At 44.9% G+C, this 25,914-nt stretch overlaps 1 protein-coding gene across 17 annotated transcripts in view; it reads left to right on the top strand.

Moving 5' to 3' along the window:
- GRIP1 (glutamate receptor interacting protein 1) overlaps positions 1-25,914 on the top strand; it is a 695,200-nt gene that overhangs the window by 663,346 nt on the left and 5,940 nt on the right. For 11 of the 17 annotated variants that reach the window (XM_045062041.1, XM_023257209.2, XM_045062044.1 and 8 more), the window contains 5 exons: positions 751-907; positions 1,894-2,005; positions 2,123-2,167; positions 6,965-7,198; positions 24,514-24,660. In XM_045062041.1, the coding sequence (XP_044917976.1) occupies positions 751-907; positions 1,894-2,005; positions 2,123-2,167; positions 6,965-7,198; positions 24,514-24,660 (695 nt within the window). The remainder of the gene's footprint in view (positions 1-750; positions 908-1,893; positions 2,006-2,122; positions 2,168-6,964; positions 7,199-24,513; positions 24,661-25,914) is intronic. The other 6 variants (XM_045062046.1, XM_045062045.1, XM_045062040.1 and 3 more) reach the window with 2 other exon arrangements.

Here is a 25,914-nt window from a genome sequence, read left to right as displayed (position 1 = left end):
TGGCAACCAGCAGCCTCTCGGCTGCCCCTTGGGCCCGGAACCCCCATCTGGTGGCAAATTTCAATCGTAAAAGGACAGACTTGGGTAAGAAGCTCTCACACACTCTGGAAGTGATCACAGGTTTGCCTGGGCAGGAAATCTAGGCGCCTCACTTTCTAGAACTTGCTCTAGAGAGGGTTGGATACAGGTCTGGTGGGCACCTCCCCCTGGTCCAGTCGATTTCCTGCCCAGACAGAACAGGGCAGGAGCCCTCATAAAGACAGGTCCAGCACCGTGGGCCTGCCTGCTTAGATCTGAGGGTCTTACCTCAGGGCTGTTGGAATCAGTTGACATAACGTGCGAATGTGTTTCAAATATAAAACCTGGGGATTATCTTGATGGCCTTCAGAATCCCAAATTCAATTGAGGTCAGCTGCCTTTTTTTTTAATTTTTTTTTTAATGTTTATTTTTGAGACAGAGAGAGACAGAGCATGAATGGGGGAGGGTCAGAGAGAGAGGGAGACACAGAATCCGAAGCAGGCTCCAGGCTCTGAGCTGTCAGCACAGAGCCCGACACGGGGCTCGAACCCACGGACCGTGAGATCATGACCTGAGCTGAAGTCAGACGCTTAACCGACTGAGCCACCCAGGTGCCCCTAAGGTCAGCTGCCTTAAACAAACTAACGGGAACCGCAGAAAAAGGCAAGTTCCCGAACAGATCTCCCGAATCTTTCTCAGAAATAGAAGATGACACTTTGTTTTTGTTCCAGGCTCTGGCTTTCAGGCGTCAGGCTACAGTTTCAACACTTACGAGTGGAGGGGTCCGAAACAGAGAGGTAGCCTGTCCCCAGTCACGAAGCCACGAAGCCAGACCTACCCAGACGTGGGGCTGAGTAATGAAGACTGGGACCGGTCCACAGTCAGTGGGTAAGGTTTTCGTCAACTGCTGCTTTGTGGCCATTAGCCCACATCCAAATCGCTCCACTTCCGATGGCACATACGGCTAGCGTGGGAAGGAGCCACTGTCATCATGCCGGCCTCATGGCAGGGCTCAGAGACCTGTGCCTGCCCGGCTGGATCCTGGGACCACCCCACAGCCAGACAAGAGTTCATTTTCCCCTGATAAAAACAATAGCATGTGGGAAAAACTACATCTGTAAACCCTGTCCTCACTCTCTGACTAGTCTCCTCTCCTTACATTTAAAAGGTTGCTTCACCAAAGCCTAAGAGACTCTTCAAAAACTGAGAACAAACTGAGGGTTGATGGGGGGATGGGAGGGCGGGGAGGGTGGGTGATGGGTATTGAAGAGGGCATCTTTTGGGATGAGCACTGGGGGTTGTATGGAAACCAATTTGAGAATTTCATATATTAAAAAAAAAACTCTAATAAATAAATAAATAAATAAATAAATAAAAGGTTGCTTCATGTCAGCTTAGGTTCAAAAAAAAAAAAGGTACATCGAGGATCCCATAGTTTGAATGGAGATGTATTTTAGCATTTTGTTCCTTACCAAAGTATTTTAAGGAAATTCACAAAAACCGATAGCACGTGAATGATCTCCACTGACATTTATAAGTGGGAAAACATGTTTCTCTTAAAGGGAAGCTTGATTTCTCTTGCACTAGACAGATCAGTTGAAAGATAGGCCCACACGGTGCCATGTTGATGCAATTCACCCTGCAGGAGCCACGAACGCCCAAAAATTCAGTTAACAGGACCGTGGTCCTTCCCTCCCTCCATTCTCTGAGATACTCTGCATTTCCTAGAGCACCCTCACTTGGTGGTTACAGGTGGAAGAAAGCCAGATCCCCAAAAAGAATCTCCATTTTTTTTTTACACGTGGGATGAAAGAGAGAGATTCCGAATGATGCCTCGGCGAGTTGTCAACCCAGACTGTGCTTTTTGACGACAGTTTTACAGGGGCTCCCGACAGTACGGAGGCTGAACAAGAGGAGAACTTCTGGTCCCAAGCGCTGGAGGACTTGGAAACCTGTGGACAGTCGGGAATTCTGAGAGAACTCGAGGTAGCCTCGGTCCTGCTACTTGTATTGTTTCTACATTCATTTTTTTTTTTTTTTTGGTCCTTTTGAGTTTGCATTTATCACATCAGTTCATTTAAAAGCTTTAACCCCTTTCCACAGGAGAAAGCTGACAGGCGTGTGTCTTTGAGAAACATGACTCTCTTGGTAGCTACCCTTTATGTTTATATTTTTGCTTGTGAAGCTGCCTTCCCTGCCCCCTTGCCTTCTGGACAGCAATTTGATTTTATTCAGTGCAGTTGAAAGTATTTATTTCCCCATTTCCACCCCCACCCCGAGCTTTCTGACTTGTGGCTTCTGCCATTGCTCCCTGCTAACCCTGACTGTACCTGTTTGCCACCGAATCGCTGGGGAGGGAGCTAAGCCCCCCAGCAGTGGCGCACCTCACTCTCTGAGTTGCTTTAGAAAGGTTTCTTTGGCATGTTTTCATTTGTACCTGGTAGCAATTGATTTGATCGTGAAGAGGAACATAAGAGGAAATTTTATTTTATTTTATTTCATTTTGCCCTTGAAGTAGATGACAAATGCAGCTGGTGAAAATGGCCAGTCTGTGTGAAAAAAGCAGCCAAAATATTACACAGTACTTTGCTGTTAATTGCAAATCCTGATTCCGTATCGACTTAGTGTGAATTCTAGGAGTTGTGGCAAGATGGAACACAATAGCTGGACTCCCGGTGAGTTCTTTAATCAAAGCCATGAATTTGCTGACGATATTCACACTGTGGTCTAGGAGGTCCTGGACTGTTTCCTTTTATGTTCTTTTTTAAATTTTCTGAGCTGTAAAAAGTAAAGTGGCAAAAGTCTCATTTTTCTTTTGACGTCATCTGAGGTCCCCAAGTCACCATAAGGAATGTGAATGGCATAACTGGGTGAAACTGCAATTCTAAAACGAATACTCATCTTTATATTGTTTTGCTTCTCGGTTGCATGTGTGGATATTTTCATGTGATTCTAATGTTTGTGAATCTGCAAAGAGAATTATAAAGAAAAATAGTAGTTTGAATTTATAAATATAGTATTACCTGGCATGAATTGAAACTTCAGAGCACAGTTAAAGGGCCTGGAGGTGGATAATACTATAAAACTTAAATAAATTAAGACATTGGCCATCGATTCCTTTTTAGGCACCTTTCAAAAAGAGTAAAATGCTTAAGTATCAGCTGGCTTATTTAAACTTTTACCACTTCCTGGATGTAGAATGATTAGCAGAAGGGGTCCAAACTGGATACTGAGCTCAATTCACAATTCTTGAACATACGCCTGCTTCTGAAAGCGCGCTTGGCCCATATGCCTTTTCCACTTTGCGCTCTGATACTTCTCTTTTAAAGAAACAACTATTCTTCTAATAACATCTTTCACAGCAAGTAAAACCAGGGCGATGTAAAAAGTGGCACAATGAAATTGGGTTTTCACTCATTTCACTCGGTACTCTAGTCATTGTCCCCATTAGCTAGCAAATTGATTTATCTAATGAAAACAAACATCTATGAGCATAGAAATTATGTTGCAAAAAATAAATAAATAAATAAATAAATAAATAAATAAATAAATAAAATAAAATAAATTAAAAAAAAAGAAATTATGTTGCAAAAGCCTATAAATATAAACTTTTTCTAACATAGCTTCAGGCAGGTGTGGCCCTTGAAATTATAAATGCAGAAAGGAAATGCGTTGAGTGTGTAAGCCAAAAGGAAGTTAAAGTCCTCAATGAGGAAGAATGATTGGCAAATCTAAAGAGTCTTCTTTAGACTTTTATCAAAAAGAATATTCATTCACTAGTTTAAATGAACTCTGATCGTGTGATTGTAAATGTTACCGTGCAAAAAATATTATGGGAGCTAGTTTCCTGCGTGTGAAATTTACATCCAGCATTAAAAGTTACAGCATATTATAACCATAATAAATGTAAAAGATTAGCTAACATGAAAAATGATTACGATTGAAATGGAAATGAAAATTATACTAGTCATTCTTCCCATTAGCTGGCAATAATTTATGTTCAACTTTAGCACTGAAAAATGTTAAAACAGAAGAAAAAATTTCAGACTAAGACTTAGGACAAGTTACTTAATCTCTTTTACCAGATATTTATTCTTCTGTAAGATAAGGGGATTATAATGACTAATGCTTATATGGCACTTAACACAGAACATAACACTCGATAATTATTCAGTAGAGGTTATTATTTTTGCCGTTTTTATTAATTAACAGTGCCTTAGCTATTTTCTGTTTAGATAATATATGAAAAAATTTTAACTAGATATCAGATAGAAAACTCTTGAACATACCCCTCTAAGTTATATGTATCTCAGTTATCTCATTGAGAACTTGGGAGGTTATAACTATAAATTATTAATTGTGCAAAATGGAAACAGGCAATAGATATTCTTGAAGTGAAAACAAATCCTAGATAATTTAAAATAATCATTTTTAAACTTTATTTTAGTTTTTATATTTGTGCTTTAATTTTTATATTCCTTCATAGTAATTCAACTGAAGTCCACTTTATTTTTTTTTAATTTTTTTTTCAACGTCTTTTTATTTTATTTTTGGGACAGAGAGAGACAGAGCATGAACGGGGGAGGGGCAGAGAGAGAGGGAGACACAGAATCGGAAACAGGCTCCAGGCTCCGAGCCATCAGCCCAGAGCCTGACGCGGGGCTCGAACTCACGGACCGCGAGATCGTGACCTGGCTGAAGTCGGACGCTTAACCGACTGCGCCACCCAGGTGCCCCGACTGAAGTCCACTTTAAACAAAGCAATCAAGCTGTGCTTTGGAAACTTGGTTCCATCAGAACTCCATTTAGATCAGTTTGGAACTTCCGTAGTGGCTTAAGGTTCAGCCAAGCAGAATTGTGATTAAGTATTTTACTTCCGACATGTTTCCTACTGGTCCCCCGAAAAATGAATATAAAACATAGATGTTAACAAAGCAAATAATGTGTCTAAGTAGGTAAAAACAATAGAGGGGTGGTCAGCACAGCAAGAAAATAATCCCTGGGTTCTGTCATCAACAGTAGACCAAAAAATGTTGTATGTGGGTTAAGTGCCATAAAATAAAGGATGTCCCATGACACCAACAAAGCTTTCAATTTTAAAAAGGGATTTAACTGAAATAGAACAATAATATGGTTAATCCACATTTGTTTCAATATTAATCTCCGAAAAAGTCAATTTTATATGCTTCAACATAATACTTGACTGGGAAGCAATACAGCCTGGTGGTCAAGGGTAAGGTTTCTAGAGTCAGAGTGTGAGGGCTATAATCCCAGACTCTTGGGCAACTTGCTCAATTTATCTTAGTATCCCTTTCCATAACTGAAATGGGGAAGTAGGATGACTGTAATACCTATCAGAAACTTATCATAAATATTAAATGACATTCTACATACACATGTATATGGTATTACACGTGCTAACATGTTAAAGGTCAATGGCCAGTAAGGTTTTCTTTTTTCTTTTTCAAATTATCAGTAAGATAACTGATCCAGTCAGGATATTGATAACTGGTTGTGTTTTTTGGGGTTTTTTTTTTTGTTTTTTTACAAGAGTTGTAGATATACCTACATGTGCTCCAATACTGGGCTGCCATTCGAAGATCATGTTAATGGTGCATGTATAGTCGAACGCCAGGTGAATCTTAGAGTCACAAAATCTTAGGGAGATAACAAATGAAAGCTCTATCACTTGGCAGTGTTCCCTTCTAACCAACCATTTTAGACGGTGCCCTTGGCTCCATCTATGTGATGGAGCCTACGTGACCTTGAGTAAGTCAGCCTCTTTGTGCCTCAGTTTCTGCACCTACAAATTAGGAGTAATTACAGTGTCTGTTTCACAAAGTTGTTGTGAGGCTTAAATAGGGGAATGCAAGGACTCAGCAAAGTACGGTTACTGTTAGCATTAGCGTTCCCGTAAACCACCAGTCGCTTTGTAGCCGGCACACGGCACGTGGGGCTTGCTCTTTTTCCTATCACTTCGGGCACGTTCACCAATGCTAGTTTACCATCATCCAGCCATCCTATCAAGGAGGACGGAGCTGGCTCCAGGCACAATTTTGAAATTTTGGCATTTCCGAACCATGAAAAATGAACATTCTCAACAGGACATTGGTTTCAAATGCTTAAGTAGTTTCACTTCTAAGATTCAGTCATATTTGGGATCTAATCTCGCCTTTCCTTGTGTATGAACATATTTGAAACTGAACAGACTTCCCTGTTCACCGGTAAAATCCAATCTAAGTTTTCCAGCTTTTGAGCAAAGGGTTGAGTCCGGTAGCACAATATAGGATTCCTCCTTAAACTCTCTGAGCATCTCACACAAAGGCCGTTTCTAAGAAAGGTTGCTAAATACGCGGAGACCTCGCTGGTCTACAAATTTCTGGGGCAGGTCACATGGCCCAAGGAGAGACCATATGCTATGGTAGGCAGGCGGCTTTGGGTAGAAGCCCTTGCCTTTGTATCAATAGCCCTGTTTCAGCCCATTGTTACCTCCAGGGGGAGCTACAGGCAGCATTGCAAATAGATGCCACCTGATCCCGTTGAAAAGTTCTTCATCCATTTCTGTAAGATATATTGAAGCTGCTTCACGAATCCCATCTTTAGAGCCCACTCAGTGGAAAGTTAATGGCTAAAATGTAGTTTACAGTAAGCAAATGTTATCGCTTTTCAATTTGCCTCAAAACTGCCAGGGGTGGTATCTGATTAAATAAACTCAATGGCTTAAGTACTTAAATTGGATTTGAGATGTGCATTATAAATGTCACTTGCAAAGCATTTTGCCAGACTTTCATAGTTCAATTAGTACGTCCATTCTCCAGCCTTTGGTTATGCCCCGAAGAGACTGTATCTTGACTGGGCAGAAGGAGAGATGTGCTTACTGTTGAGCAACCGAACCCTTTTCTTAGTCCATGGCTTAATCGTCTCTGAAAATTGTCAATGCCACAGGCAACGATCATGTCGGGGAGCACGATGAGTTTGAATCATGAGGCCCCAACACCTCGCAGTCAGCTGGGGCGACAAGCCAGCTTCCAGGAACGGAGCAGCTCGCGGCCGCATTATAGCCAAACAACGCGGAGCAACACCCTGCCCTCCGACGTGGGCAGGAAGTCTGTCACCCTGAGGAAAATGAAACAAGAAATAAAGGAGATCATGTCCCCAACTCCTGTGGAGCTGCACAAGGTCAGGATGCTTTCTTCCCTCCCCTTGGTCACATTCAGTAGCCATTCCGCTGCGCGTGAGCACCCTGATGCAAGCATAGTGATGACACTGTACTGTCGGCTCAGCCAGGGAGAGAAGCCAGAGCTTAAAGGCAGAGCATTAGAGATTCTGTGCTCAAAATGCAATCTTTGGGAGGGTATCCTGTAAAATCGGGAGAATTCGCTTTGGAGCAATGAATTTCCTAATGATGCATTTATGGCCAAAATCTTCTTGCAAAAGTTAGAGGCTCTCACATCCCATGGAGTTGCGATGAATTAATTGGTCTGTCATTCCAACTTCTTTGGAAATGGGAGAAGGATTTTCTTTAAAAAAAAATTTTTTTCGACGTGTATTTATTTTCAGAGAGAGAGCGCGCGTGCGCATGTGAGCAAGGTAGGGGCAGAGAGAGAAAGACACAGAATCCAAAGCAGGTTCCAGGCTCTGAGCTGTCAGCACATAGATCGACGCAGGGCTCAAACTCATGGGCTGCAAAATCATGACCTGAGCCGTAGTCGGAAGCTTAACCAACTGAGCCACCCAGGTGCCCTGTGGATTTTCTCTTTTACTTTTTTAATTTTTTTTAATGTTTATTTATTTTTGAGACAGACAGACAGAACATGAACAGGGGAGGGGCAGAGAGAGAGGGAGACACAGAATCCGAAGCAGGCTCCAGGCTCTGAGCTGTCAGCACAGAGCCTGACGCGAGGCTCGAACTCGTCAACTGCGAGATCGTGACCTGAGACACTCAACCGACTGAGCCACCCAGGCGCCCTGAGGATTTTCTAAGTATCATACACTCATAGCTTCACTGAAAATGAGCTTCAGGCGTAATGTAGGAATGCTTACTCTTTAATTGCAGGCTTATCAGTAGAGGGTTATATTATGCAGAAGACATGAAGTTCTCTTCCAGACATAATTTAGATGTCTTTGGGTCAGGACAGGGCAAGGCCTCATATGTTCCGTCTCAGCCTGTGATGGTTGCCTCATTTGACTTCATGGAAGAAAGTCCCCTATGGCACCCAGAGCTGAATTTGAGTTGCTGGCAGAGTTTAAGCAAGTCATATGTAAGGGACACTGTTTGCAGAACCCATGGAAGGAAAGCAGTAGTAAGGAGGTGTCTCTGATTTTCTTTCGTAGAACTAACGCTTTATTTTTATTTAATACATAAAGATGTATAGACAATAATAATCTGTCCCGCTTTTCTTGAGAACCAAGACCCTCTCTGCAGTCAATAACCTATTAACTAGAAATTAGTTGTTCATCTTACCCAGAAAAACAAGTAAATGTTGGACTGAGAGGAGTTAACAGGCCAGACACTCCCTTTTTCCGCTAAAGACGTCCATTTCCCCAAGCACCCTATAAAAGATATTTTATATGTTTTGGAGCTATTTACTTTGAAGCTGACAAAGGATGTGATGAAAGAGAGACATAGAATGGGCAGTTGAGTTCTGAACTTGGTGCTCCAATCCCCAGGTTGATTCATTTCCCACTCATTCACTCATTTCATACATGTACCGCGCATGCATTCACTTAACTAGTGTGTCGCGAATCATCAGCGGGCACACGGTCTAATGGGGAGACAGTCTGGGAAACAGGGGGAAGATGGTGAGGTGAGTACAATGAGAGAGGCAAGACCAGGCTGCCTTGGGGGGGGGCAGAGGGTGGACCCTCACCCACTACAGAAAGAGACAGGAAAGTCTTGTTAGAAGTAGGTGCCGACTCTGCAGGCAGGTGGAGGTTGAAGGAAGGAAGGAAGCTTGTGCAAAGGGATGTGAAAGATTGTGGTAAATGGAGGGAGTGGAAATACCCCGATCAAGTGATCAAAGCCTTGGCTTGGAGCCTTGTGCGTTAAGAGGAATTGCAGACGTACAGAAAAGCAGAGAAGTTTTGGATATTTTAGGGCGGCGACCCAGGTTAGCCCCATGCCACAAGTTAGCTTGTGTGTCCAGCTACCCTGAATTGATGCGTCTGTTTGGTAGACACAGTCTTCACTGCCTGTCAAACGTCCTCATATGCTAATTGACAAACACCATTAGGAGGCTGTAAGGTCCCCCATGGTGGTTAAATAGCAGGAGCTATATAGTCCATGCTCTTTCAGCTGTACTAAGAAAAAGTTAGCCTAACCTGATTCCCTCAGGTGTCTTAAGAATCCTGCCTTCTCTTCTCAAAAGTTCTCCTGCCCAGGCAGAGAAGAGATTACGTGATAACCCATCCTCCTCCAGCCCCAAAGGGAAAAGATACCAACATGTATTGAGTTCCTATTAAATGCGATTCTCTGTATTTTTAGCCCTTACGATAGCCCTTCTGAGCAGATATTTATTATCCCCATCTACAGGATAGGGAAATAGCAAGTATAAAATAGACTCATTTTTCCTTCTAGAGCGAAGCACTGTCCTCAAAAGATTATTGATAGCGCACCCGTGCAAAGACCTGTCTCCCCATCCTTCCTGCACTGAAAGCATTTAGCAAAGATAATGACGATGAATGGGGTGTGCGAGTTGTTGCCGCTGAGGTTTGAAACAAGTGACGATGCTGAAAATCGATCTTATTTTTTGAAAAGGCAGCATCCGCTTGCCAGCCCGATGAGTGGCAGAGTGTGGCCTATCGCTGGAACATCTGTGTGGCAGTGTGTGAACCCGGAGGCCACCGGGTCACACACACGGATGGACCCACTTGACCTTTTCCCCTCAGTGGTGGCAATAAGGGCATCGTCTGAATTGATCCCAAATAAAATAGGACTCTCGTAAGTGGATGGTGTGCTGGGCATTATAAGGCACACAAGAAGACGTAGTTGAGTGAAAAGGTAGCCAGGGAGGCTGCAGGCTGACCATGGGGAATCTGGGAGCGGTGTATGCTCACAGCCCGGGTAGCCTTTATTTTTTAAGTGAGTTCGGTTATTCGTCAGGCCATCCAGCGTTTGCTGTTAAGTGTGTTCTCCAGTCTTGAAGTGCGTGAGAAGAAAAGCCGCTCAACCCGTGGCTGTGCTTGTATGTTGTACGTGGGGTGTCCTTTGAACGCTGCGAGATTGCCTGACACCATGAAAAAGCGCAGTGACTTGTTGATGGGATTGAGTTATCCTCCCAGTGGGGGGCTGCCAGCCTGTACTAATCCTTTGTAAAAACGAGAAAAGGCACTCGTTTGGGTGGTGGCCGTGGAATTAGAAAAACGTTCCTTCTTCAAGTTGAAGATAACCCCAAGCTGGATACACAGCTTGACAAGCGGAATGAGGGCTGGCTTTCAGTTCCCTGAGCCCCCTTGCTGGACTTTTCCAAATGGATCTGGTAGAGGAGCTCCCAAGGGGCGGCAAAGAGGAGAGCGAAAAGGCTGGACGAGGTACATGGCACGCCATCCTGAACGGGCTTGGCGTCATTTTCTGTCGCCATCTTTCTTGTGGCTGTTTGCTACTTGATGAAATCTGCGTCCTTGAGGACGGGTTACAGGTCTGGTTTTGTCCAAGCCAGCACCTACAAACTGATACTGTGTTCGATAGGAGCTAGGTCAAGAGGATATGGATGAGTGAGCAAGTATCCATCTCATTTCTGGGAAGAAAAAACATAAAGCAAAAACAGCTCCAACTCTGCATGGCGGGTTACTAAGGTCATCTTCACACAGAGAGAAGACAGCGTGGGCTTATCTTCCAATTTCTTGGGTTTCAGCTGCTTTCCATTATTTGCCTATGATTTTCCAACCAGTCCTCCTTGCCATTCCTTCTCTTCCTTCAGACCTCCGGAAAATCCTAAGCTCAGGTCAGGGTCAATATGGCTTTCTTTCATTTCACGCCATCCGATATGTCTGAAGCTCTTCCGGGTTTGACAAAGTCTTCCTTCAAGCTGTCTACATTCATTCCTCAGCCCCATAAGCTAGTTGTCCTTCATGACATTTAGAACAAACATAAGAAATGCAGCCCCACTTCCTTTGTTGGCCGTGTGAATGGGGGAGGACATTAGAGCTGACATGATGATTTGATATTTGGTACGGTGTGGGGGACAGTGAGAGGAGTCACAGGGAGATCATACTCAAGTCCCCTGAGGCCAGTACCTCTCAGACTGTGTTGGCCGAGACGATCCAAAATACATTTGACTTCACGATTCAGGACGTGCATACATCCACGCTCATATAGGAATGAGTCCAAAACTTGACTGCACGGTTTACACTAATATTTTCTATTTTCTATTTTTTTTTCAAACGTACTCTCATATTAAGCCGATTGTGAAATTTATTGGAGTCTCAACCAAAAGTTTGCCTAAAAAGTTTGGCCTAAAACGTTTGCCTAAAAAGTTTGGCCTCAAAATCGCTGATGCTCTTTACCATGATGACATGGGATGCTTGTTAAAGTTCAGTTTCCTAAACCCCACCCAGACTTACCCGGTCAGCACTTTCTGGGAGTACAGCCTAAGAAGGTGTACTAAGAAGTTCAGCTAAGAAGCAACCTCCTCAGGGGGTTCTTTCGCACCAGAAAGACTGAGAATCACTTCTTAAGGTTTTGCTACTGGAGGTGATTTCTCTGTTTCAGGGAGGTCATTGGCAACAGCTGGGTGGCAAGGTAAAAGGCAAATGAGGCTTCATCTTCAGCCCTAGCCCTAGTCTTCCGGGTTTTATCTTTAAAATGAATCCCGGTTTGTACTGTAGCTTACCACAGATTGATTCTCTTTGCAAATAAGGAGCCTGTGATCTTAGCTACGGTTCATTGATAGCCCTTTCCCTTCTGATGCGTAAATATCCTTTATGTCCACTTATTCTATTTCTGAGACAAATTCTAGCTTCACTTCTTTGCATACTTGAAAGCAAAAAGATTATTTTTCTGCAAAACAGAAAGTTACCCCACATTCAGAACATTTGGGCTCTTTTTTTTTTTTTTAAGTCTATTTATTTGAGAGAGACAGAGACAGCAGAAGTGGGGAGGGGCAGAGAGGAAAGGAGACAGAGAATTGGAAACAGGCTCCCTGCTGCCAGGGGCTTGAACTCACAAAACCATGAGGTCATGACCTGGACCAAAATCAAGAGTCAGACGCTTAACCGACTGAGCCAGCCAGGCGCCCCTGGACTTTTTAAAATTTTTTAAATTTTTTGAAAGTTCATTTCTTTATTTTGACAGAGAGGGAGAGCATGAGTGGGTGGGGCAGAGAGAGAGGGAGAGAGGATTTCGAGCAGGCTCCCCGCTGACACAGCACAGAGCCCGATGTGGGGCTCGAACTCACGAACTGTGAGAGCGTGACCTGAGCTAAAACCAAGAGTCGGACACTTAAGCGACTGAGCCACTCAGGCGCCCCATCCCTGCACTTTTTTTTTTTAATCATGATTGACATTTCCTTTGCCTTGTCGTTTGTGTTTTTAAATAAATTTGTATTCCTGAATTGTATGCAGCTATTTTGTATTTATCATTTTACGGAAAAGTTTTAAACATACTTTTTCTGCATCTACTTTTATTTATGGCTGCTGGTGGCATGACCCTGGAACATTCAAGTCATCTGTCGGGAACCTCTTTATTTCTACGGCCTTTGCCACCATCAACTTTTTTCCCAGCCCAAGTTCACTTTGCGTTTTCCGTATATCTGAATGTTTTCAGAGGGGATCTTTGTTTTTCTTGATATGATAAAGCTGTTTTTCCCCTTGTAAGGAGTGTCGTTTTCAGTGCCTAGTGGCAGCTGATTTTGCAATATTCTTCCTGAGTCAGGAAAAGAGGCTCAGCCCTAGGAGGTAATATGAAATGCAAAAACATATCTTATTCAGACACACGCCTCTTTCTTCACCAAATATTTGGAGTTGGTAGTCAAGATGAAGTGAGTCCTCATGGCGGGTGTAGACCTTCTCCAAATAGCTAGTATAGAACTGTCTTACTATGGAAGTCACTAGAAGCTAAAAACGACAAACTGAATATATGAACCTTTTGCTTTTGTCTACCCCTCTTTGCTAGCTGCGGTTTCTGTTTCTCCAGGCAAAGGGTGATCTGTTAGAGAGAATACAGACTTCGTCATCAGGCAGACCGAGGTTCGGTCACAGTCTGACAGTCATTAGCCATGTCACTTGTCTACACCTTAGTTTTCTCAGTTAGCAAAGGAGGGGGCAGGATCCTGCTCAGGAAAGGAGCCTTCGCAAATAGCGTCTTCCCTGAGGAAGCCACCATCATTCAGAGTCTTGCCTTAGCCGTGCAATGTCAGTAACCCAGAAAATCATATCTCCGCAGAGTCCCAGCCTGAAGAGAAGATTCAGCCGCTGCCTTAGAGCCCCCGAGAGGAGATATGAACCAGAATGAGAATGTTTACAAAGACAAATGGATGAGTGTCTAGTTACTACTAGTCACTACCTCAGTCTGACTCAGTCTGACAGACATATTCTCTCCCTGTAAAACCAGGGGCAGCTGATAATCAGAACACTGTTGGAGGGACGTGGATGTGTAGAATAAGGGTTGGGGGTTGCATTGTATGTTTTCAATGAGTAATGGCATTCAGCCCTGACAGTCCTCCGGAGGGATCATTCCCTCCGCTTTGTCTAAGTATTCTATGATACTTTCCAAAATGTCGAAAATGTAATTCTTTGTTTTGAGGGTTTTGGGGTTATTTTTAAGTTTTTTTTTATGTTTATTTTTGAGAGAGAGAGAGAGACAGAGGTGAGTGGGAGAGGGGCAAAGAGAGAGCGAGACAGAATCCAAAGCAAGCTCCAGGCTCTGAGCTGTCAGCACAGAGCCCGACATGGGGCTCGAACTCATGAACCACAAGATCATGACCTGAGCAGCAGTCGGCTTAACCAACTGAGCCACCCAGGCGTTTGGGTTTTTTGTTGTTTTTTTTTTTTAAGTTTATTTATTTTGGAGAGAGAGAGAGCACACACGAGTGGGGGAGGGGCAGAGAGAGAGGAAGAGAGAATCCCAAGCAGGCTTCTCGCTGTCAGCTCAGATGTGGGGCTCAAACTCACAAAAGGTGAGATCATGACCTGAGCCACAACCAAGAGTCAGATGCTTAAATGATTGAGCCACCCAGGCACCCCATAAAAAACATAGTTCTTATAAAAATGATAGGCTCATCTCAATAATGAACGTATTTTTTTTTTAACTCATTAATGATGAGTGGGACGACAAAGCTTTTTCAAAGGGGGATAAAGACACTTTCTGTATGTCTCAGTCAGTGTGGGAGGGGGAAGCGATAACGCTAGAATGAGATTTCCAAGTTAGGATTAAAGCCGCCCCGCGACTTATGGGGGGGGAAGCAGAGCCTTTAAGGTTATCTTTTCATTTGCAACCCTACGTGGCAGAGCCCATTCTGCATCTTACTATTTTCAAGCAAGTTACCATCCGCCTTTGCAGAGTCTGAGCTCTGAGCCATAGAAATGTTAAGGCCAACAGACTGGCAGGCCTCCAGACTCAGATGACCCTCAGGCCTTCTCAGTGCTCCGATGTGCTTTATGTTATAGCTCCAACGTTAGTAGCTTCCCTTAAGTCTAACACTGGCCGGGGATCCTTCGTCTCTTCCTGATGTTTCTATGTCTCTCTGTCGTGATCAAATATGTTCATTTATAGGTTGTAAGATACTGTATTATCTATAGGATGTTCAGTTACGGATGGCGTAGCTCTCTGAGGGTCACTCTGTTCCCCTGATGTCCTGGTCCTTGGAGACAGGTCCCGCAGAACCTCTTCCTTCACCAGCGTTCTGTCCTCTTACTTGTCTGGCTATAGTAAGGATTACACCGACAATGGTCTTGCCCGGGGCTTGTCTCTTTGCCTTAGACAGATAAGAGCTCTCGCCTTGTTCTGAGGAACTTTGTAGTCTCCGACTTCCTGAATGACAGTGAGCCTGGCCCTGAATTCCCACAAGCCCAGAGGGTGAGCAGCAGGCCTTCCGGCTAGAGATGCGGGTGGCCCTTGAAGCGGGGAGGCCCACAGAGACTTAAGGAGACTGGAGGTCAGTAGGTTACAGAGGGAAATGGGAAGGCTCAGCAGCTGGAGAAGAGCCAGGCCAGGGCAGACCTGGGAGCCAGAAAGCAGAGGCAGGAGCAGAGGGAGCAGGTGCGGACCAGGCCGTCCTGAGAAAAACCCTGGAACAGAGACTCTAACTTAGTGGTGGCGGCAGCAAGGGAAGAGGCTGGTGGCAGTGTTGCTGGGTGAACTGGGGAGGCCCTGTGCCCTGGGGCCTCGGCTCAGTTCATCCCAAAGATGTCGCTGAAGGTTCTTAGTCTCCTTATGGGAAAGAATTCAAGGATAGACACACGACATAGTGGACACACACAGCACAAGCAGGAACGTTTATTAAAGTGGAAGTATACTGGGGCACCTGGGTGGCTCGGTCGGTTAAGCGTCCGACTTCGGCTCAGGTCATGATCTCACAGTCCGTGAGTTCGAGTCCCGCGTCGGGCTCTGTGCTGACCGCTCAGGGCCTGGAGCCTGTTTCAGATTCTGTGTCTCCCTCTCTCTCTGACCCTCCCCCGTTCATGCTCTGTCTCTCTCTGTCTCAAAAATAAATAAACGTTAAAAAAATTTTTTTTTAAGTGGAAGTATACTCTTGAGATGTGAGATTGGGCAAATGAGAGAAAGAGAGAGAGAGACGTGCACCCTGGGGTTTGGGTTTTCTGTCTTTTCTTGACAGTTGTCAACAAGGAGGTGGAACACTCATTACTTGGGGAGGAGATGCAGGATTTCGAGCCTCTTCTTCCTTACTTGGTCAGGGGTTTCCTGTCGTGACACCCGCCATCTTAGGCCTTTCTGGTTTGATCCGGCTTCCTGCCAGGACAGGATAGCTGGGCAGGCCTTTCTCATCGCCGGCCTCCAGGCATCCTGTTAGAACCGAACTGACTGCCTACCCTGACAACAGAGCCCATGACAACAGGTGACCAAGGTGCCCATGGCTTGGTCTGATCTCCCAGAGAATTTGGAGACCGATCTGGCTCTTTTCCCTTTGATGTGGCATGAAGCAATGGAGGTGAAGTTGCTCTGACATGAACTGGGAAAGCAGCACATAAATCCATCTCAGATCCTAAAAACTGTGATGCTCTCCTTGGTTAGGACTCCCTTCTCCAAGGGCCAAGTCGGCCCTGACGTGCTCATACTTAGAGCCAAAATCCAAGCTACGGAATCTCTTGTTGTCGCGCCCCTACTTCCCAAGCCTGTGGTGCCACACACTTGCCAGGAAGCAGCAGGAGGCAGTGTTTGAAGCAGCTGTCCCTTTCTCTCCTTTCTGTCCCCTGCCAAGGAGGATCCCCAGACGGGGCAGCAGCTGTCTTTCCTGACCCAGTTTGTCTTGAAGCCCAGTCTGAGTGGCATAAACTGAAGTCGCTTCCTCCTGGGCTGGAAGAATGCAGTCGGGAGGCCATACCTTTGTTTCTTCCAGCCTCACAAGTAGTCATAAGATTAGCCTCCAAGCCAGCATTACTTGAATTATCGGGTTTAAAGGCAGAGAGCTACCCCAGTAGTGTCTGCAAGAATAAACCCAAGTGCCTGGCGATTTATGGGCAAAGGAGTATAGTCTCTGTGAAGTAGGTGTCGATTTGGCCCTTAAGGCCATCAGGCAAGGGGCTGAATGATAGGAAGCCTGCCAGGGCCTCAGAAGTGCTTCTGGGATAACTGTCACTTGCCGTGACTTGCTCAAGACAGCAGACACAATGGCCCTTAAAACCCAAGTGGGGAGAATTGCCTCTGCCCGCTTAAAGACTTCCACATGTGTCAAAACCGAAACCAGAAACAGTAGGTTTCTAATCTTTGCCTTGAGGACATTGTTCAGACATGTGAATAGACTTGCTTAGAAATAAAAAACAAGGCCCAGGTTGAATTGTGGTGAACCCTTCTGCCTCCTGTTAAAGCTTCTGTTCTCGGGAGGGTCAGAAGCAATCGCAGCGTGTGCGGACGAATAGTTAAGATTGAGCTGAGCTTTGTAAAACCACGTTCTGGCCCAGAGGTATGTTTCAAGAGGCTCATTGGCCCTTTTAGGACAGAAAAGTGTAGCCTGGTGTTCATAGTCCAGGTTCCCCGGCTGCATCCTGGGGGTCGGCACCGAATAGAGACCCCGCAAGAAAACTTCGTTCCCAGGAGCCAGAGGGGAACATGAAGAGCTCAAGGAGCAGAAGTTCAGGCAGATGTTCATGGAAAGGCACGGAGGGGCTCTGATGAAAAGAAATACAGCAGACATGATAAATTATTCATCTTTCGCTTGTTGGGCGGTTGGAAATGGATAAAGGCTGCCTGACCAGCTAGGAGATTATATGTCCGGGAGGGGGGGTGGGAATCATGATTTAGTGGAAGGAACACGGCAAATGAGGTCAGATATTCAAGTACTGAATCCCAGAGCTTATGCATTGTAACTGGACAAGTAGGTCCATCAACTTCTTGAAGATCAGTGTTCTCATTAGCAGGAAGGGAATAATCCTGCTGCACAAGATTGCCAGGCGTTCAAAAGCAATCGTATGTAAGAAAGTGCCTGCGTGAGGAATTCATCTGTGGCAAAATAAAAAAAAAAAAAAAAAAAGGGTGGGGGGACTGAAACCTTGGAATCCTTAGAATTCTCTTTGGACGGGAAATAAATCAGAAGTAGCCACCACCAGTCTCCATGCCAGCAGGAGGGAGGCAGCTACGTGGCACAATTTATTGTTGCTGCTTTGAGAGCAGCCGGCTGTGCTCCCCATTTTTGTGAATTATTGATTCCTGGAATCTTCTCCTTTGTGTCACTTCCAAATAATTTCATTTTTGTTATTGGCGATCTCCAGGAGAACCATAGAGTTAGCTCTGAAAATCCCTTTTCCTCTAAACTTGGGAAATCATTCTAGCGAAACAGATTAGTTTCAACTTTTTTCTTTTCAGATTAGTTTCAATTTTAAACCATTGGTTTGCCTCTTATCTTGAAGAGTTTTCCATCAAGTCTGAGGCTCAGAAAAACCAAGCCTCTTGGCCAACAACTCTGACCTTAAAGTTAACGAGCTAATCTGTTAATCTGCTCCGGTTGACATCCAACTCGAATATTTTGGTTAATGTATTACTCCTGACTGGTGTTGGCATTGTTTGGTGCCCCTCCCAGGTTCTGGCTATGGAGCTGACATCCAAGAACCACAGGCCAACTGAGCAATGAAGAACTTCACTGTTATTCTAGGCCACACCAAATGCTGCCCCCAACGCAAGAATACTGGTCCCTGTGTTGGAAAACATGCCTTAGATCTAAGACAGAAGTGGGCTTCTCCATGTCCATTGCATGTATAGGCTTTGCAACCCTCACATCCGGGTGCACCTCAAGAGTGTGGCTGGGCCTGCAGAGCAGATGCCCCACTACCCATCCAGCAAGAAGCACAGGGTCTCCAGGACCCTCACCCACACCTAGCTATAAGTGGAGCAGAAAGAACTAGGATGCACTGCCCTCTAGGAGTCGTGGGGACGTCCCTCCCTAAGAGCACTACTTGTCACATGGTGGGAACATGACTAGAAACAAAGGGGCAAAAGGATACAAAATCCCACACACAAGGCACAAAGCCAAAGAGAGGCACAGAAGCAGGAACCTTGAATAAAGAGAATCATCTACTAAGAAGCAGGGCCCAAAGAATGGCAGACTATCACCAGTCCTATTAGCTGTTTGCTTTCTCTTCCTCATTCTCATCCACGTCCTCCTCCTCCTCCTCTTCCTCATCTTTGGCCTTCTGCCCCCATTCCTCCTCTTCCTTCCTCTGATAAAGGAGCATGAGGATGGGAGGAAAGGAGCTAGAATACAAAAATGTTTCCTCCAGTCAAGTCACCTTGGAGGAGTGGCTGATTCCAGATTGGGAACAGGAAATATTCATGATGAGTCATGATATCTTGGAGCCAGAAAACAAAGAAGTTACCAAAACAAATGGGTCATGTCAAAAGGACATCGAAGTCAACATGAAAGAGTCCCCTTAGCCAAAGATGAGAGCGTTTGAGCACCCAAAAGAGTAATGATGAAATTAATTGAAAGCCATTTATCTATATATAAACCCAGAGGTTCGCAGGGATACTTTACTTAACAGAAGTCATCCCCCCACCAAAAAAAAAAAAAAAAAACAAAACCCCTTTTTGGGACACCATTGGAAGTGTTTAGTGTACCAATTCCCTACACTAAAAATGAAAGCATTAGAATTCATTCAGCCTTTCTGGTATGAGCTGCACTTCAGGGTAACCAAATAGCACTAACTGATGAAAGGAGACTTCTTTACCAAAGAATTCTAGCTGGAGGACCTGAGTAGCTGAGTCAGCTAAGCGTCTGACTTTCGGTTCAGGTCGTGATCTCATGAGTTCGAGCCCACGTGGGACCATCTGCTGTCAGCACAGAGCCTGCTTCAGATCCTCTCTCTCTCTCTCTCTCTCCCTCTCTCCCCCTTCCCTGCTCACGCTCACTCTCTTTCTCTCTCTCAAAAAAAAAAAAAAAAAAAGAAAATTCTAGCTAACAAATATGGAAGCTATTATAGGATTAGAAAAAGAGCATCACTCTGAAGCCCCTAATGAAGTTAATTGATTCAGACAGTGGTCACCATTGGTCAAAATTTACATTTAGAAGAGAGGTTGATGGGAAGCCTTACAGTGGAGGAATGAAGCTGTCCCCACCTGGACATGCGCCCCCCCCCCCGAAAGTGGGACGAGTAGACATTGAATGACGTAACGTCATAGGAAGCACACCCTTCCCCACAAAGCTGACCCTGACTCCAATCAAGGATCCCGAGGTAACTTCCATTTACAGGGAAATGGGCTCTAGAAGAGTGCACTGCGGGACAAAAGGCGCTGTTCCCACAGTAAGGGAGCAGCAGGGGGCATGTTCCAGATGAGAGGAGGCATAAGACACCTTACATTCCGGTGTAGACCTTGTTGGGATCCTGATTTGAACAAACTGACTCTAAAAACCACTTTTGAGACAATGAGGGAAATTTTGTCACGGACTAGGTATTGGAGTGTGTCAAGGAATAAGGGTTAGTTTGTGAATGAATTAATGACCTTGAGGTTATGTAAAAAGAATGATCATGTCCTCCCCCCCCCCCCCTCCGAGATTCATCCTGAGGTATGTAGGAGTGAAATGACTTAAGGATTGGCATTCACCTTAAAATAATCCCCCAAAGAAAGAAAAAGAAGGGTGGATGAAGCAAGTGTGGCCTGCCCTGAAGGGTTGTAGGATCCGAGTGATGAGCCTATGAGGATTCATTGTTCTAGCCTCTCTACTCTTGAATCTTAAATTTTTTGTTAAAAAATAGCTTTCTCCTAACTCAACTTATGGTGGTAATGATTTTGCAATATATGTACGCGAAGTCCCTTAACTTATACAGAGCTGGATGTCAATTATATCTCCACAAAACTGGGAATTAAAAAAAAAATTTTAATACCTTTCTCCAATAACTCCCCTCCCCACCTTAGGAAAGGGGCAGACCTCACCTGAACTATGGCCTGAGGCCAAATCATAATTATAGAGGGGCCTAGGGGCCCTGGGTGGCTCGGTCGGTGAACCACCCTACTCTTGGTTTCAGCTCAGGTCATGATCTCACGGTTTCGTGTGAGTTCGAACTCATGTGAGTTCGAGCCCCACATCTGGCTCCGCGCTGACATTGCAGAGCCTGCTTGGGATTCTCTCTCTCCCTCTCTTTTTCTGCCCCTCCTCTGTTCACTTTCTCTCTCTTTCTCAAAACAAATAAACTGTAAATTAAAAAAAAAATTATAGAGAGGCCTAAAAATTCTTCTTTGTAATGAGTATTCATTAAACAACCACACGCTAGCTAAGGACATAGTGTGCCTTGAAAAGATCTCAGCTTCACAGTCAGAACCTCTTGGGTTTGAACCACTTCTCCGTTGCTCGCTACTAACTCTCTGAGCTTGAATTCAATTCCCCGTCTGTATGGTCTACTCCACAGACATGGTAGAGTCAGTAACATCCTGTTTGCTTTTCAGTCTGCTCATTCAAGGCTCAGGCTTCATCTCTTATTAGCAAGAAGTCTGGTATTTCCTGCTGGAGGACGCTCCATCCTACCTCCCTGCCCTGCCCAAGAATAGGGGGGCTTCCTTAGCCCTTAGGGCAGGCCTGGCTTCAACGTCAGAGGCTGTCTCACCTCTCACGTCCACACGGTGTCGCCATTGAGCTTCATCCTGCCCTGGCCCCAGCCACCTAGCCACCCAGCCACCCTGCAGCTGCAGCTTTGAGAATTCCCAGCAGAGCCCTGGGGCGGGAGAGGGAGTGGGGAGCACGGCTTGAATTAAATGCCTCGTAGTTCATGCGCACAGCACCTCTTGGCCAGTTTTGACTGGCTTCCATAGTCAACCACTCGGTATGTCAGAACCAGTCCTTTCATTTATTTGACAAAACACTAACCCTACTATGTGGCAGACACCGTATTAGGGGTTTGGGATGGATCAGTGAACAAAAAACAGATTCTTTCCCCCACTCAGTGAGCTTGATGGGTGTGGGGGAGGGTGAATCTTCCATATTCTCTCCAAGGCCACCTGAGCCCGGGTCACCAACAAAGACTTCTCACCTCCTAATGAGTTTTGGTCTGGAGGGAACTTTCTCACTCGTGTAGAGACCTACTGCTCCCTGTGCATCATCAGGGTGCACGTCAGATGGGGGCTGGATTTTACTAAGCTACGCACACGCATGTAGTCACACGTATACACACACACACACACACACACACACACCTTCCATAGTGCAGTAAGTTTTTCTACTTTTATACCTGTACAACTGAGTGCCATGAAAGTGATCCTTCCTTGGGAGTCAAGTCATTTCAGATTTTAAAACTTCACATACACTACCTCATTTAAAACTAAGACTCTTGGGGCATCTGGGTGGCTCAGTCGGTTGAGCATCCAACTCTTGATTTTGGTGCAGGTCTTAATCCCAGGGTCATGGGATTGAGCCCTGCGTTGGGCTCCATGCTGAACGTGGAGCCTGCTTGGGATTCTCTCTCTCTCAGTCCCTCCGCCACTCGCACTCTCTCTCTAAAAAATTTAAAGATAAGTAAATAAATAAAAAACCTGAGACCCTTACCCATCTCTAAAGATTGTTACAAGGATTAAATCAGATATCTTCACTGGTGATAAACTCAAGAAGGCTATGTTTTGCTCACTGCTGTATCTTTTTATTTTTTAAGTGCTATGTCCTTAGTCCTTAGTCCCTATGCCTGGCGCATAGTAGGGTGCATGCGCGCACACGCACACACACACACACACGCACACACACACACATTCACATGCACACAATGATAGAATGAGCCTGCAAAGTCTATCATTCCATTAAACTTTAGTTCCCTCGATTCTTTTCCAAACATGTGATAGCCCCTCTTGTGTGTGGAGTACCACGTGGAGCAATTCTAATGTGCACAGGAATCACCAGGGATCTGCAGGTGCCAGTTCGCTGGGGCTGAGATTCTGCATTTGGAACATGCTCCCAAGAGGTGTGGATGCTTCCGTTCTGGAACTCACTTCAAAGCGCATTTTTTTTTCTCTCTCTCTTAAAGCAAAGTTGCAACAAAATCCTTCCAGTGTACTTGTAGGAAAGAGCCAGGTAGGGGTAGAATGTTTATATATCTTAATTCATAGGATCTAGGTAAGATGCCATCTATTATGAAACTCACCTGATTTCAGAGAGTTAAATATATATATATATATATATATATATATATATGCCTATCTTAGAACCTATGAAATAAGGCATAAGTGTGCGGTGTCTGGAATCAGACAGGGCCCTGCTATTCATTACCTCTGTGACCTTGGGAGAATTACTTAACCTCTATAAAACTGAATTTCCTCACCTCTGATATGGCAATAACCATGAGGGCTGTCTGGTGAATAGTACTGACTCAGCCAGCTTGATATTTTAGCGCTCTGCCCAGTGAAGTAAAAAAAAACCACAAACACCACTTTTTGTAGTTCTTTCAATATTCTCGACTTCTCTGAAATACATTAAGTGGGTATAAAAAATAGACCTGTGTCGTCTTTACTTTTTGCCCTGGACAGCTCTGAATTTTCTACTGTTTTACAGACACATATTCATGTATTACTTGCATGAAAACAAAAGACAAGAAAACATTTTTTAAAAATAATTAGCCTAAGACAGAAAGCCCAGATCATTGCTTGAAGAGTGCATCAGTTTGTATGGAGGGCATCGGGCAAATCTTAGCGGTACCAGTGGCCAGCTTAAAACATTAGGTGAGCACAAAGTGCTCAGTACGTCCCCTGGCAGGGTCCGGGACAGCATATGCTCAGTAAATGTTACGCATAAATGTGCTTGCCTCTGGAAGGCAGCCTCCTCTCTCGTTCACCGCTGTTTCCCAGCACCCAGCACCATGTTTAGAACATCATAGAGACTCAGTACACATTTGGTGAAATGTACGAATGACTGGATGAATGTATGAACCTCAGAGTAACTCTTGCAGGTGGTCAGATGGGAGGCATGAGGATCATGGGAAGCTTGAACCGACAGGTGGCTGCAGGTGCAGAGGGAACCAGTGAGGCCCCTAGCTGAGAAGGGGCAGTGCCTGGAGTTGCTAAGACCAAAGCCTGGTTGCTCTTCAGGCCGGACCCCAGAATGTGTCAGTTACAAGAAAACTTTCAGGTCTTTTAACTCATTTTTGCTCTCAGTATGGACGTTCTGATTGGGATACCATACCATTGGCGTCCATGGCGCTTGCTCAAAGGAAAACGATATACTGAGCGCTTACCTGGCACAGCATCGGGCTCGGTGGGCAGGAAGGAAAGGCCTTTGGCTTGGTCCTGATATCCAGCAGCTGCAAAGGGCTGCTACTGGCTGCCCCCAACACCCGGGTGCTGCTCCAGGAAAATAGAGAAGTCAGCCTGCCCTGGGAAAATGCTCACCTAGACCCATCCGAGGACTGTGATTAACAACAACGACAACAACAAAAAGACCAGGACTCTCCAGTAGTTCCCTTCTCCTTCCTTTTCAGTTCTGAGTGGGACTTTACAGATTCCAAGGATGTTCTTGGAGAAGGGGAAAGCAGCAGGGGGTGGGGAGCTGCCTAATGTATTACAAATCTATGATGCTACTGAGTAAATTTGTTTGACAGATTGTCAGACAATTGTGGCACGAGAAGTTTCACAAACAAAAGTCTCCAGGGGCGCCTGGGTGGCTCGGTCGGTTAAGCGGCCGACTTCGGCTCAGGTCATGATCTCACGCTCCGTGGGTTCGAGTCCCGTGTCGGGCTCTGTGCTGACAGCTCAGAGCCTGGAGCCTGTTTCAGATTCTGTCTCCCTCTCTCTCTGCCCCTCCCCTGTTCATGCTCTGTCTCTCTCTGTCTCAAAAATAAACGTTAAAAAAAATTTTTTAAAAAACAAAAGTCTCCAGCCAAGCTAAATGTCCCCTTCACATTTTCTCACTTTGCAGGTGACCTTGTACAAGAGCTCCGATGTGGAAGATTTTGGGTTCAGTGTAGCAGATGGCTTGCTGGAGAAAGGAGTGTATGTCAAAAACATTCGCCCAGCTGGGCCAGGAGACCTTGGTGGCTTAAAACCCTATGACCGACTCTTACAGGTAAGACCTCAGGTGAAATTCTAATTTAACTTTCCAAAGTCTTACCTGACCGATGCCTACCCATCTTTCTTTGCCTCAACACTAGATTAGGGCCCCTCCTATATGGGATAAAAACCTTTCCCTTTAGTAAAATTTACCAGTCATTGAAATTGGTTCCCTGTGTATATTCCCCAGCAGCTTAGAAACAGCTTGAGAACAGAGCTGGTACATTACCCTCCCATCTCCCGGTATACAATACACGATATCTCAGCATCTCACACAATTATCTGAAAGCAAGAAGCCAAACCTTGTTTACCGAGTGGAATACCATCATGGTCATGTATAGTTTCAGTGAGCTAAGCAAATTCCTGACTTGACGTACACTCTTTAGGAATAGCATTTTGTAGGAAGAAGAGAGGGTTGACATCCGTCTTGAAAGTGTATCTAACTGGAATGAGTCTGGCACCAAAGAGCTGACTTTCAAAGCATGAGGCTACACTGATCGGTTGGTCTTCAGACACGCGTTCACCAGAGCAAGTTGTCGTTGATCAATTACGGTTTTAAAACCAGTTCTGGCGATCGTCTTTACCATAGCAATGGAACAATTAGTCTTATGCTGGCAGGATGGGACACTTTTATTTTCCACAGATACTCTAATATTTGTTGAAAGAACAACTGTGGTTACTTAACTTCTATGTGGCTCTTCCTAATCTATAAATTGGGGCTGCACTGTACCTGCTTTCATGGAACTTGAGGCTACAAAGGTAGACTGGGTTCAGACTGTGAAGGGCCTTGAACGCCACGGTAAATCTCTTGGACTTTGCTCTCAAGCATATTAATTTCTAAAGCAGAAAAGTGACATAATTTGTTAATTTAGAAAGACCGTAGAATAATACCATACGTGGATTGGTGTAGAATGGGGAAGGGGAAGACCACAGGGAGGGAGACGAGGTAGGTGAGGGTAAGACACCTCTATCTGACCTGAGACCTTAATGCCTTCAGTACTTCCGGGTAGAGCAGTCTGGGAGGCAACTGGCAGTTTGGACTTGTTGCTCCGAAGAGACGTCAGAGCCAGATTTAGGAGATTAGGTTACTGAAGGCATGGGTTTGGATGAAGTGACCTCTGGTGGGCTTATAGTAAGAAAGAGAACAGAATCAAGGAGAGAATCCTAAGAAAAACGAATGTAAAGGACAGGAAGAAATAAAGGTAGGCGAGAACTGAAATCAAATTAAAATGGATCCAAACAAACTGGTGTCACAGAGAGCCAAGGAAGG

This window comes from Felis catus, chromosome B4 (genome assembly GCF_018350175.1).
Source record: "Felis catus isolate Fca126 chromosome B4, F.catus_Fca126_mat1.0, whole genome shotgun sequence".
NCBI lineage: Eukaryota > Metazoa > Chordata > Mammalia > Carnivora > Felidae > Felis > Felis catus.
The sequence above is the reverse complement of the archived record's forward strand: the minus strand, read 5'-3'. Positions and strand labels throughout refer to the sequence as shown.